The sequence below is a fragment of the Aspergillus campestris genome (genome assembly GCF_002847485.1).
Source record: "Aspergillus campestris IBT 28561 chromosome Unknown P168scaffold_2, whole genome shotgun sequence".
Lineage (NCBI taxonomy): Eukaryota > Fungi > Ascomycota > Eurotiomycetes > Eurotiales > Aspergillaceae > Aspergillus > Aspergillus campestris.
In genome coordinates, this window is record NW_020194337.1 from 210,278 (window position 1) to 223,752 (window position 13,475).

Genomic DNA, 13,475 nt, shown 5'->3' on the forward strand with positions numbered 1-13,475 from the left:
CAACTTCAATCCCTTCCATGGCGCCGTGAATATCGCGTTGACCAACCCCCCCCCCCCCAAAAGTCATAAAAGGAACCAAAGAAACAAACAACATCAAAAGAGATATATAGGATACAAGGTGTGATAGTAGTCGGCTTGTTTTTATGGCCGGCTAGGTCGGCTTCTGGCCAATTTTTAGCTTCAGCTTGAGGCCACCACCAGGAGTGGATGGTGTAGCAGGAGTAGCTGCGGTTCTGGGTGTGGACTGAGGGGCGGGAGAAGAGAGTTTCGGTATGTGTAGCTTGGGAAACTGCTGGGGGGCTTTGGCTGATGACGGAGTACTGGCGCCAGTCTTTGACTGCTTGAATGTGATGCGAGTGGGAGGTGGAGGCATCCCTGGTTCCTCTCGTTTGCGCTTTCCAGCGGTCGAGTCCTTGGACGGCGTGAGAGTTGTGCGCACTTTGTTGGACCGGGTAAAATGTAGGCGTCCCTAAGCCGGATGTTAGCAGAGATCAAGGTGGAAATCGGGAAGACGTGTACGAACCTTTCCAAGGTGCTTCACTTGCCAGTACCGCGGGTACTTCAGAACCACTCTAACCGAAGTTATCGGGTCATACAAGACCGAGCTCAGATCGACAAACTCAGAAAGTTCAATTATCCCAATATAGGGAGAGTTGCAGGCAGCCCATAAAGATTCCCTCAAGGTTTGGTCTCCAGAAATTTCACGCTTCAGGGCCTCCAACGCGCCTGGTACGGTTTGTCGCCGAGCAAGGTCTGCTTGGCGGACATCGGTAGAAGACTCTTGCTCAATGATCAGACCCTCGTTCTGGGCAGGGGCCTCTTTGTTCGACTTGTGGCCAAAGGCGATGGGCGCAAGTGCCTTCCCAAGTAGTTCATGAAGTCGTCGCCTGAGCCAACGAGAAGTATCACTTGACATGGTGAAGATAAACCACTTTAGAAGTTCAGGGCTTCTAAAGATATCGAGTTCAACCAGGCACTCAAACGCGTCAGCTCGTAGCAGGTCATAGGTCCCCGCGCGCGTGTACGGCAGAAACTGCATCACATCGAGTTCCGATATATTGGCCTGCATGAGTTGCATCTGACAGCGCAAGGCTGCACGAGAATAGACGTTCTGGAAGGAACTCGACCATTCATCCATCCTTCGGTACCTGTCAATTTCTGCCAATGCATCTTTTTCAAGCTGCTCCTCCTCCTGGACACGAATGATACGCTCCATGTCAAAGTCATCGATGTCGTCAGAGCGTTGATCACTCTTCCCCAACATTGCATGGCACAGTGATTGCATCAGGGTCGCAACGTAGAAGTTGTCCGAGTACTATGTCGTATATAAGCAGGTGATGATGTTAGGCAACGTGGAGACCACATACCTCATTATTTGAGTTGTCGTTGAATCTTAATTTGTCATATAAGAAGCGCTTGACATCCAGCGGAGTCTTTCCGGCTTTGTCGCGGACCTTTGAGATGGCATCGGGAATGACAAGCTGAAGAATGTATGCAGCCCTGTCGGAGAAGTCGTTCGATCGAGTCATTGCTGACCCGGGAAGACAGAAAAGTTCCCTAAAAGCCCTCTCCAAATGGTAGAGTCCAAGCCAATTAATTTCTTCTTTGGCATGTTTGATTAAAGACCGTGCTGCGGTTGCACGAATCCCGTAGTAGTATCTTCGATCCATGAGAGTTCGGACAAAAATGGTAGAAATCAACGGATGTTCTCTCTGGGCTGCCATGTATTGTAAAGACTGCAGGAGAATCGGCATTAGTAAGTAGAAAGGACGTAAAGAAGCTCATTGACTCACCTCTAGCTGAGCAACAACATCCCGATCTTGTTGGAGCTGGGAGAGATACATGTACCCAGGCATGACCAAGGATAACTTGCAGATCCACTCGAAATCAGCATCCATTCTGATCCATTCGTAGGATTCTTGCCCCATCCGTTCTTCATCTTCTTTGCTCCAGTCGGCCAGTCGCCATTCTTGCATCTCCTCTTCGCTCTGCAATACGTCTCCCAGGCAATACAGCAGGACATCTTCCTGCACTTCTGTACCGGGCTCACCGCCGATGACGGCAGCAGCGCGCTCTTTTTGTCGCTTGTTCCGCTTCAGCCTCTTATACTTGGTGTTGTACGGGATTTCGAATTTCGTAACGCCCTCCTTGATTTCAACAATGTGCTCGTAAGGTGTACCATCGGCTTCGTGGATTCTGAGGGTCATGGAGCCGGTAAAGACGGGCTGAACATGGCCGGCATAGACACTGCGGACTTCCTCTTTGACGTCGCGCATAAAGGTGTTCTTGTCCAGATCCCGCGTGGTCGGTTGTTCTGATTGCACTTGCCGGATCATCATTTCGACGACAAGCTTCTTCTTGTTGAATCGCTGCGTGGCTTGAAACCGAGGACACCCGGCACCGTAGACCCACTGCTGGAAGTACGCGTCTAGTTTCGCGTGACCGAGTCGTTCGCAGGTCTTCTGAAACATGGAGCTTGTCAACGCGCCATTGGGTATATCGCCCGTTCGCGAATTCAAAAAGATGCGAGAAATGATACGAGGCATCGTGGACTTCCCGCTTGCTTTCGTCAAGCGTCTGTCAAGAATGAACAGAACAAGTGGAGCCTTGAGGGCGATAAATTCGATCTCCGACGGATCGATTTTCAGTATAGTCCCCATGTCATAGATCGACGGACGCTCATAGTCCAGGTCACACACTTTATCCGACATCTGCTTCAGTCGGAATCGATACTCGTTGTTCCCACAGAGTTTTCTCATCAATGTATCCGTGATGTACCAAGCAATGCCAACAGTGACCCAGGTGTCCACGGGCTCCTTGGGAACGATGTTGACGCCGATCCACTGACATGCTAGAGCATGAACTAGCGCGCGCGTTGAGTCATCTATCGGATCGATGATCCCTTCAGGGAACAGGAGATGGTTGCTGCATATCGACAAGCAAGCCGTTGGCGCGGTGTCTTCGGGGGTATCTTCCACAAAACACATCTTGTAGCTTGTGAACGGATAAGAGCCATATGTCAGAGAGAAAAAATCGATCGCCTTGGCCATAGGAAAGCATGTGTTCCGCACATCATCCCCCCTTCCGGGAAGACAAAAAGCATGAACAGGGATCGCATTCTGTCCAAGTTGCTCATCTTGATCACTCTCCCGGAAATCCGTCAGGTTGATATACTCGAAAGGGCCCACAGCGAAGCCGACTTGCTGGGCGGACAGCGGAGAGTAGCATGCAAAGGAGACTGTCTTTTTGCTAGGATCGAGGGCATCGACGATCTCATCTGTCATATCTCCCGAGCAAACCACCGATAGATCCAACGTTTCATCGTCCGGAGAGATATATCGACCAACAGAAGACTTCGACCGACCCGATCCATGTGCTCCCGCGGTCTCCCGAGATTTCCGACTGAACATATCCCCCAAGGAGCACGGGCATTTGATCGAAAATTCCCAAGTACAACGCGAGGAAGGGTCATCGACACAAGGGAACAGAGGGCACCCGACTCCATAGCCGAGCGAGTTCGTGGTATAAGCATGCGGGTATCGCCTGTCGCCATGTTCGACTCCAACAAACTGCAAGCCATCGCGTATGTTGTCGATGGCAAATTCCACATATACTGTCAAGGCCGTAAATCGCGGAAGAGCGCTTTCTGTCGCCTTCGAACTCATAGGCCCCTCATCATCCGCAGCAGCAGTCCCGCGCAATACCAGCTGATCTTGAGCTTCGGCGGACTGAGGATCAAGCTCCTCGATGCGAACACTTTTCGGGATTGTCAGAAGGAGCTCTGGCTCCGGGGGTGTCTTGAGCAAGCCATCAATCTTCGAGAACAGGCGAGGATGGTATTGGGGTCCGTATAGATGAAGGGTCTCGTAGGGGTCCACATATCTGCTCGTGGGCACCTTTTTGCTGATATTCAGTCGCTTGAGCTCGCCCTGGCGAAAATTTAGGCGAATAGTCCGGAGGTCTCTGTGGTGCGGATTGATTGTGATTTCTGTTTTCCCCTTGAGACTCTTGCTCGCAAAGTCGATCTCTAACTCGACCTTCTGATGCGCGACCGTATATCCCAGGCCTGGAGAAACAGGGCCGATGGGAGTGTCGACGACGCCTGGCATGGCGCAAAATACTCAGCCGTACACCGCGCCACGAGCGCCACGTTGATCATCTACCGTCATGTCCAAGCTCCAAGAGCGGTCGTCAAAATACTCGGGGGGGGTCTCTTCGATAGCGATTCGAGCGGATGGTAAGCGATCGCGTAGGTGGACGAGAGGAGTTGCAGGTAAAGGTGCTGTTCCTAGCGGGGAGAATGAGATGGTCCGGAGGTAGGTAGAATTGGGAGAAAAAGTTTTCAGAAAAGTCTCATAATAAAAAACAAAGGAATGAAAGTCCACTGATAGACAGTGATATGCTTCAAAGTGAAGGGGGGGCGCAGTGGCAAGCTCACAAAACATTCACTCCGTCGTCATTCAGACCCTCACGTCGCGTGTGTCGGATCCAGAATCCAGAGCTGCGGAGCTGGGCCGCCAACACGTGATTGATGGCCCTTTTTCCGAGGGGAGAAAGGAAGAGGCGTCGTCGTCTCTGCCGATCTCCCTTCCTCCTCTCGACTTTCCCAAGACTTCTCTTGTTCCCGGTCATTATTGGGGGCGACTTCCATTTCTTCCATCCTTTTTTCGCCATTGTCACCACGGATTGTCCTTGAAAAAATATCTTTGTCCTCCTTCCACGCTATCCTTATCCGCTCCAATTGGTCGTCTTCGAATCATTACTAACTCCGACTCCGATAACGCGCTATGAACTAAGATAAAACTTTACCGCTGTTTATTCGATTTATATACAATTTAGTACAATTGAGACAGGATGAGTGGGATATTAGGCCGGATCCAAGGTTTGCCCTGACAATCCTTACGAGCGATTTGGTGTACCTGGCACTAATTATTCTTTTCGCATTAAAGCGATCCAGGAATCGCTGTCGGACGATGCCCTCCTTCCCCTGAAGAGTTACAAGTACTCTAGTGTGGACAAGTCGTTCATCTCGAATTATATTCTAAGACACTACGTATGACTACCCCGGATCATAGAGGATTCTTCTGGGGAAATAGATCTGACCGAAGAACGCCCTTTATCAGTGGAATGCATTTGTCGAGCTTGTGCCCCTCTGGATGGCCCCGAACATGGTCACTCTGATAGGCTTTATGTTCATTGTTGGCAATGTGTTTCTCATACAAATCTTCGTGCCCGATCTTGTGGGACCGGTAAGGATGCCGTGCTTGGATAACTCCATTCCGACCGGGTGTTAACGTCTTTTCGAGGCGATAGGGACCTGCTTGGATTTACTTCAGTTTCGCCCTTGGCATGTGGATGTACGATCCTACCCTCGTCCCTACTTGATTGGACCCGACTAATGCGAAATGAAGGTATTCTACCTTGGATAACGTCGACGGCAAGCAGGCGCGGAGGACCGGGACCTCCAGCGGTCTTGGAGAACTTTTCGAGTATGTGAAAAGAAGATGTTACCGGAGAACGGGTTCTGACCGGTTTATAGTCACGGCATCGACTCTTTGAATTGCACCCTCGGCGCCCTACTTTCAACTGCAGCAATGGGTCTGGGTTCCACTTCGCTTGGAGCCTACACTGCCATCGTTCCGTGCCTTGCGATGTATTTCTCGACTTGGGAGACCTATCACACCCATACTCTCTGGCTCGGATATATCAACGCACCGACCGAAGGACTTCTGGTCGCAATCGCATTGATGATTGTGTCCGGTGTTTGCGGGCCCGAGGTGTGGGCCCGGCCGATTACCGATTTCCTCGACTGGGGAATTTTCGGGACCAGCTCCGTTAAGGATCTTTGGGTTCCAATCCTCGTTGGGTCGTTCATCTTTGGACATATGCCCGGGTGTATCTCCAACGTGGTCAACACCCGCCGAAACCAAGGTCTTCCCGTGGCGCCGGTCTTCAAGGAGTGGATCCCAATCGGAGTCTTCACCTGCAGCAACTTCGCTTGGTTGTTTTCCCCTTACTCGACTCTCCTCAGCGAAAACCATATCATCCTGTATAGCTGGATGATCGCCTTCGTGTTCGGACGGATGACCACCATGATCATCCTTGCTCATCTGCTGAAACAGCCATTCCCCCACTGGACCGTGCTGCAGATTCCCGTTGTTCTGGGTGCTGTGCTCGTCAATCTGCCGGTCTTGGGCTTTCCCGCGCTCGGTGCATCGCTCGAGCTCATGTACCTGTGGATCGTCTGCATCGTGGTCTTCATCGCCTACATGTTCTGGGCCGTGCTGATCATCAACCGCATCACCACCTTCCTGGGGATCAACTGTCTGACCATCCGCAAAGACAGATCTGCCGTACGTGACCGAGATTACTTTGAACTCGCGGAAACAGCCCCGGAAACGCCCAGTCTGCTAACCGATCCCAACAAGCAGAACTAGACCTCGGGCTGGCTTTCATCACGAATGTAGGAGGACGAATCAAGGGCTCGCTAGTGGGCTCATCACTTTGAACATATGTATAACAGTCCTCCAACGGGGAGGATTTTGCAACCGGGATACGATGGAGGAAGTCAGGAGCCTGCTTGTCACCGACTTCATTGGCATGCCGTCCACCTACAAATCAGTCCCGGTCTGATTGACGAGATAACGACTTGGTTGATGGTTCATGCGCTTTGCGCTAGACGACATCTTGTCGCAGTATATAGACGATTAATATTTGTAGCATTGGCGAGGATCGATAGAGTTTGTACATGCATTTAGAATGAGATTGATCCATAGTATACTTTCGTACATAAAATGAGACGCAAGAACTTCCTAGACTACTCGCTTTCCGTCATCTGTTCATTTAATCTCTGCTTATTTCCTGCCTCTCCCCGCTTTCCAGGCAGGATGGAATCATAATTTAGACACTGCATGCTAAGCCTAGTTTCGGCCTTAGCGTTTCCTTCGTTCGTCCATCGCAATGCAACGGTAGTCAATCCATCCACATCCCAACCACCTCCGCGTCCCATTCCGCGTTATGATAGGGTCAGCTCCCCCCCCCCCCCCCTCCCGGGGAATCAAGCCACCCCGACCGGTAAACCGCGAAAACTGACCGGCGCTGCAGAGTCAAGACGGGCGGTAGTCGATAAGCTTCGTTGTGGGGCTGTCAGTCCGTCAATATTGCTTGGGTTACACGCATCTTTATTTATAACAAGGTCGAGCTCCCCGCCCGGACGGGCCTGCACAAGGGATAGAGATACATAAGGTTCGATTGGGGCCGGTCTTTCTCGATATCTTTACTGTCTTTTGAAGGGTATCTTGTTGGGGAAGACGATATGAGTGATATGAAAGGTAGTGCTGCGCTGACCAGCAGAGTGAAGAGCAGTGCGGTGTCTGCTACTCAGCCTCTTGCAAATGCCGGAGATGGATCAGGGGTCATCCATGTGCAGAATGAAGATGAGCTGCGGCTGGCTCAGATGGGTGTGTTGACTCGGTTGTTATCATCCTGGGTTGGACGATAGGAATCGCTGATGTTTGTATTTTGGAAGGCCACAAGCAGGAATTGAAACGCCATTTCTCGGTCTGGAGCCTGATCGGACTGGCTGCGAATTGCACCATTTCTTGGACCGGTACGTGTCGATGACACTGCTCTTCTCTGCTGATTTCTAACTTGTCTACCTATGTAGGACTCGGTCTTGGGTTGATCACGGCGATCGACGCTGGTGGTCCTGGGGCTTGTATGGCGGAATTCATCCCCATGACGCGAGAGACATATAAAGGGCTAACAGCCATGTCTAGTAATTTATGGCTTTATCCTCGTCTTCATCCTCCAGTCATTCCTAGCAACTTCGCTAGCGGAATTCGTCTCCGCGTATCCCGTCGAAGGGGGCATGTACCACTGGATCGCGGCCATTGCGCCCAAGCGGTACAACAGCGTTCTGAGCTTCGCGACAGGCTGGAGCACGGTCTTCGGGTGTAGGTGTCGTTGTGATTTCCTGCGACGGGTGGATAGACACTAACGGTGGATGTAGGGATATTCACAAGTGCATCAACCAACTTGATCTACGCGACCAACTTCATGGCACTGATCGCCCTGTATCACACGGATCTGACTATCCAGCCCTGGATGACGTTCGTGGCTTATCAGGGCCTGAACCTGTTGACAGCGGGAATAGTCATGTTTGGAAATCGGTTCATTCCTGCGATTAACAAGTTTTCGCGTGAGTTTGGTTCTGGATCTGGATCTGGGGTGGAAAGCCTGAGCAAATCACGCCTGTGCTAAATAAATCTCGATAGTGTGCTACCTCCAACTGGCATGGTTCGTCATCATGGTCACTGTCGTTGCTACAGCGCCGAGACACAATGACAATAAGTTCGTCTTCCAGACGTGGGTTAACAACACTGGGTGGGAAAACAATGTTATCTGTTTTATCACCGGCCTTGTGAACCCGTTGTACTCCCTTGGCGGTCTGGATGGAATCACAGTCAGTCTGCTGCCCCCATTAACAAATACAAAAGCTAAAACTTAGACGTAGCACATCACGGAGGAAATGCCCAATGCAAGTAACATACACCCTTGTGTCCTACTCATGATACTAGGCTGAAACTAACATATACCCCTAGCCCGGCCGAAACGCACCTCTTGCCCTAGGTATGTACCCATCATCATTGATCTAGACTCTGATACTCACTACAAACCCATCCACACAGCCTGCACACTCGGCATAGCATTCGTCACGGGTCTATCCTATCTTCTCAGCCTGATGTTCTCCGTCCAAAACTGGGACTCGTTGAAAGACTCCCAGACGGGCCTCCCGCTGGCTGAAATATTCCGCCAGGCTACACAAAGCCGCGGTGGTGCCTTTGCGCTGGTTTTCATCCTCTGGGTTGCGCTGGGGCCGTGTATGCTTGGGTCTCAATTGAGTGAGTTTCAACTATCTTGGATAGCACACATTGTCTCGTGGGATCTTCGATCTTTACTAACTGTGATTCCTCAGGCACCGGACGGATGGTATGGGCATTTGCTAGAGACGACGGTCTGCCTTTCTCGAAGACGTAAGTGACACTTCTATATAGCCATAAACTTCTCCCCAGGATAGTCAGACTATATGCCAGGTACTCACCAAACCAGATGGGCCAAAGTCCACCCCCGCCTCGGCTCCCCCTTCAACGCCCAACTCTGCGTCGCAGTCATCATCGCCCTACTAGGCTGCATCTACCTAGGATCCAGCACGGCATTCAACGCAATGATGAGCTCCGCAGTGTACGTACCAATACCCCTCCCGCCTCTCCAACCCTCTTCTCATCCCCCATCCGGAAGAAGCACACACCCCAACCAGCCCAGAGTACTAACGCAATAACAGCACAATCAACAACCTGGCCTACCTAGTCCCCATCCTAACAAACGTCCTCCTCGGACGGCGCACCATGCACCGCGGGCCGTTTTTCCTGAACTATGCGGCTGGCATGGCGGTTAATATCGTCACCGTGTGCTGGTTGGTGTTTGCTATTGTGTTTTTTTCGTTTCCTTATTATCAGCCTGTTTCTGGTGCGTATATCTCCATCTTCCCCTTATTGAGGGGTTGCAGTTGGCGTAGTGGATTGTCAATGCTAATGTGGGTTTCATCCAGCTTCGAATATGAATTACACTTGCGTGTGTGTTGGGGGTTTTGTGGTTCTGGAGCTGCTTTGGTGGTTTGTTGCTGGGAAGAGGTACTCGATGAGTATGCGGAAGGCGAGGGAGGAGGATCAGAATGCTGCGCGGGCGGTTGTTGTTGGTGCGAGTGATGAGAAGGGCGTGAACTAGGAGGGCATTGGAGCTGTTTGGATACCATTGAACCATGTTAGATTTAGGGTTTGAATTTCTATGAAGAGTGTGAGTGAACTGCGATATTATCATTGCAATTTAATCTATCCAAATAAACCGTTCCTCCAGGACGCTCCACCACTCCATGCAAAATCTAATAGTAATAAAGAGGCAGGAAAGACATAACTTCGTAGCCGTGCGTAGGGTTATATATGGGCGTCAGCACGTCCGACCAAATAGAAATTCCTTCACGACGGGCGAGCTCGAAAACTCCGGGTTGAGAAGGACACAGCTACAGGTATTATTAGTATTTCATGCAAGGATAAAAGGAATGCACTGCAGCAGTCTTACTTGAGAAAGTATGCCAGTCCTATCCTTCGGGATTCGAGAAACGCCGGTCGGAATTTGTCTGTCCAAATGTTAGTCCGGCGGGTTATCTGTTGTCTAGATCTGCTCGGCACGTACAGATGATGCTTTTCGGAGGAAGCACCGGCAGAGCATTCTTCGCGTGGGGAAACGACGCAGCCAGTCGTCGGCGCAGGTCGTCGAATTCGGAGTACCTCAAACGCACGGTGATGGGACCTCCCTGCTCCAACAGTCAATAGTAGGCTCAACACCCGGGTGGATAGGGTCTGGCTAACCTCAAGAGTGTTAATCGTGCAGTTCCAGACCACATACGACCCTACGCCGGTCTTTCCCTGGACCACCGCATAGTCGTCTATGGAGACACTCTGCGCCCACAGTCCCCTGGTAGTCTCCGAATCCGGGTCCTCCGTGTGATCCTCCAAGCTGATGGGAGGCAACTGTTCCAGCGAGGCTTGCGAGGTACGCGACGTATCCCGATGGTGGCTCCAGTAGGGTGGAACTACGCCGGACACGGGGCGATCTTTCGAAGTGGTATGAGTGCGGGGCTGGGGCTGGGGGAGGATAGAGACATTGTTGTTATCGCGACTGCTGTTGTTGCCGTTGTTGCTGCTGCTGTCCGTCGCTCCTTTCGACGGCGCGGTGGAGTCTGTAACGCCGGCGTTGGACGGCGTCGACGACTGAGGCGGGGAAGGTTGGGGAAGGGGTTGTGGCCGAGGCACCGAGCCCGTCTCCTCATTCGCTGGATCCATCCATTTAGGTCTTCTCCAATAAATCTAGGGAGGTGATACTGGCGAGTCACGACGGAGGAATCAGTTGGAGTGCCACCTAAAAGAGAGGAAATGGGGGGCGGGGCGAGGTGGTAGGTGCGAAGTAAGGACGGCTTACCTGCTACTCCGGAAGACGCTTGCTGGACGACAGGGATGGGATTATCCGTCCAACCAGGTGTACGCGGTGTATGCTTGTTATTTTTAGTTGTCGGTGGTCAGGTGAGGGAGTGTTTCACGGTGGATCGATCAAGGAAGTGTGTGTGAATAGAAGGTTTGGTCGGAGGAAGTTGAAGCAGCTGGAGATTTCCGCTCATCAATCATGGTATCCTGAGGCATTCTTCCGCTATCAATCTTCAGGCATTCCAGGCATTCCATTCCCTCGGGAAGTCACCTGACAGCCAAGACATTCATTGCCCAAAGGGGAAGATGTGGCCTGGTCAGGCCAGCACTGAGTACACAGTTAAAGTAGAGAGACATCGTGGAATGGGAATATCCTCAAGATAGATGACTCAAAGCAAAAACAATGTCGTATGTCCTGGGTTGACCAGCCTTAATATCTTCGACACTGGGCCTCGTTGCCATGCAGGAGATAACCCCCTATATTGAAGACACCGGACATGTCATATCATGTTGGGTGATGCAGGTTATGCTAAATTCAGACTAATGCCAACCAGGATGCTTCTAGTCCACGTCATTAAACCGTATTCAGAGTTACTGGGCAGCTTTCCCGTTTTTATCGTTAAGAAATAGTGTCTCCTCCATATCTCAAACAGGAGAACGTCCGGATATCAGAGGATCATGATACTGGAGCCGATATCGTTAGGGTCCCTGCTAGTAAAAAGCCAAGCAGAGTCAGGCCCAATCAACGACTTCAGAATATCGGGGGATCCAAGACATTCGAACTCCACATTTCAAGTCAGCTGGTTAGGGATTCACTGTTTTCTCAATGGTCTTCTAAGACATTCCAGTGTAGGTGAGGGGTTCTGGGAGAGGCCAATTCAGAGACATGGCTGCCACAGTGGTCTGATACCAAAGTTAGCAACGGTAGCATACAGCCCATCCCAGACTGCAGCGACTGATGCGTCTCAAGCTAACCCTGGACTTCTCTGGACTAGTCTCGGTTCTTTGTCCCCGGATCGGCATCTCCAGTTGCGTTTGGATTGAATTTACTTTGGATCTTCTACTTTTTTCTTTTCTTTTCAGCTGATTTGTTGGGAAAATGGAGGAATACGCTTGCAAATGCAGTCCAATCTCATCCCACGAGTCATGGCTTTGGCTCAGATCGCTCAATCTCAATGCGACAGTATGAAACTAGCTGCTCCCAAGATGCGGGTCAAATCTACATGACGCCGTGGCCGGAAGTCGCAGGGTCCGTTTGGACTGGCTCTGGAGCTTCATGGATAGCGTCGCCACCCCAGCCTCGCTTTCCTGCCCCAAGACAGTTAAGTCAAAGTCGCTATTAACAGCTAGGGAGAGACTAAGTCGTACCATGTTCCGTGTACAACAACTGTGGTCAGGTTGAACTGAAATAAAAACGGACTCTGCACCACATATAAGTCACCACGGTCATCCCCATTCACCTCTTCCCCTCCCACTTGCTTTGCTTTTCTTTCCGACTGGAATTTAGAACTGGTTTCTTCCTCTATTATTTCCACTACTGTATTAATATAAGACTGGTCTATTATTCGACTACCGCCCACCTCGCAAATTTTAAGGTGACTACCTCCTTAATATCTGGAATCTGCAGCCTGATCCACTTGCAAGGTCAATCCATTCTAAACTGTGTTTATCTTACAGACCGTACACTCAAACACCTCACAATAATACAACCATGCTTCTCTTGCCATCGCTCGCCGTGATCGCCTCGTTGGCGAGGGCTATCAACGCCCAAGAGGTTGTCACCATTGACCCCAGCAGCGTCGATTCAGCCACGAGGGGTATGTCGAAACAATAAAAATGAAAATAAACCAGAAGAAAAAATCTGACCAGTATCCATAGAGCATTGGTGCCTGTCGCAGACTTCGTCCTGCCCGCTCCTGTGTCTTCAATTCCCCAAGTCAACCAGCGAGCCGACCTCAAACGACTGCGATTCCGTAAGTTGGCTGGAATCCAAAGCCCAATTCCTGATGCGATACTGATTCTATATTTGCAATAGGACACCCTCTCCTACAGCTGCGTCTGCGACAACGGCAAGTCGCCCAACGCTTCGGAATACTCCCAGACAATCCCCTACTTCATCTGCACCGAAGAGAACAACCAGTGCGTCAATAAATGCGAAGGCGAATCAAGCTGCCAGTCCCGGTGTCGCGACGACCATCCCTGCGGAGCCCAGGACCCCAAGCGCGCCAACAAGACCACCTCCACGACCTCGACGCCCCAAGCGACCACTTCTGTACCGGCCTTCACGGGCGTCGCTGGTGAAAACATCGGTGCCAGACCGTCGATCGAAATGGGTCACATCTACGCTGCGGCCCTTGCTATGGGCGCGTTCCTCGCCGGGTTCGCGTCCTTGCTTTGAGTGGAACAAAATGGTATGGCTCAAGTCAACTGTGATAG

General features: G+C 51.2%; 6 protein-coding genes across 6 annotated transcripts; 4 read left to right on the top strand and 2 right to left on the bottom strand.

The window, feature by feature from the left end:
* Positions 1-31: 31 nt before the first annotated feature.
* Positions 32-4,420, bottom strand: P168DRAFT_287488 (transcription initiation factor TFIID subunit TAF2). The gene is made up of 4 exons (XM_024836587.1): positions 1,794-4,420; positions 1,368-1,736; positions 524-1,315; positions 32-469 (listed from the first exon to the last, which is right to left on the bottom strand). The coding sequence occupies exons 1-4, from the start codon at positions 4,107-4,109 to the stop codon at positions 152-154; spliced, it is 3,795 nt and encodes a 1,264-aa protein (XP_024695561.1). The 5' UTR covers positions 4,110-4,420; the 3' UTR covers positions 32-151.
* Positions 4,421-4,616: 196 nt separating this feature from the next.
* On the top strand, positions 4,617-6,771 carry P168DRAFT_263878 (sn-1,2-diacylglycerol cholinephosphotransferase). Its single transcript, XM_024834825.1, has 6 exons — positions 4,617-4,882; positions 4,950-5,053; positions 5,124-5,249; positions 5,314-5,357; positions 5,412-5,489; positions 5,540-6,771. Exons 1-6 carry the CDS (start codon positions 4,855-4,857, stop codon positions 6,435-6,437), a joined length of 1,278 nt encoding a protein of 425 aa, XP_024695562.1. The 5' UTR covers positions 4,617-4,854; the 3' UTR covers positions 6,438-6,771.
* Positions 6,772-7,219: 448 nt separating this feature from the next.
* Positions 7,220-9,829, top strand: P168DRAFT_263881 (putative choline transporter Hnm1). Its single transcript, XM_024834826.1, has 13 exons — positions 7,220-7,460; positions 7,529-7,609; positions 7,667-7,717; positions 7,779-7,955; positions 8,012-8,200; positions 8,277-8,464; positions 8,516-8,539; positions 8,604-8,631; positions 8,691-8,903; positions 8,978-9,035; positions 9,112-9,243; positions 9,344-9,528; positions 9,611-9,829. Exons 1-13 carry the CDS (start codon positions 7,316-7,318, stop codon positions 9,784-9,786), a joined length of 1,647 nt encoding a protein of 548 aa, XP_024695563.1. The 5' UTR covers positions 7,220-7,315; the 3' UTR covers positions 9,787-9,829.
* An 80-nt stretch (positions 9,830-9,909) lies between these two features.
* Positions 9,910-11,309, bottom strand: P168DRAFT_85011 (uncharacterized protein). Its single transcript, XM_024842175.1, has 4 exons — positions 10,428-11,309; positions 10,252-10,375; positions 10,138-10,195; positions 9,910-10,078 (listed from the first exon to the last, which is right to left on the bottom strand). Exons 1-4 carry the CDS (start codon positions 10,899-10,901, stop codon positions 10,006-10,008), a joined length of 729 nt encoding a protein of 242 aa, XP_024695564.1. The 5' UTR covers positions 10,902-11,309; the 3' UTR covers positions 9,910-10,005.
* Positions 11,310-11,516: 207 nt separating this feature from the next.
* P168DRAFT_85079 (uncharacterized protein) lies at positions 11,517-12,542 on the top strand. The gene is made up of 2 exons (XM_024842176.1): positions 11,517-11,963; positions 12,035-12,542. Exons 1-2 carry the CDS (start codon positions 11,718-11,720, stop codon positions 12,380-12,382), a joined length of 594 nt encoding a protein of 197 aa, XP_024695565.1. The 5' UTR covers positions 11,517-11,717; the 3' UTR covers positions 12,383-12,542.
* Positions 12,543-12,750: 208 nt separating this feature from the next.
* P168DRAFT_315503 (uncharacterized protein) lies at positions 12,751-13,437 on the top strand (the record flags this gene model as incomplete). The annotated part of the gene is made up of 3 exons (XM_024839910.1): positions 12,751-12,856; positions 12,918-13,012; positions 13,075-13,437. 3 exons carry the CDS (start codon positions 12,751-12,753, stop codon positions 13,435-13,437), a joined length of 564 nt encoding a protein of 187 aa, XP_024695566.1.
* Between the last annotated feature and the right edge of the window lie 38 nt (positions 13,438-13,475).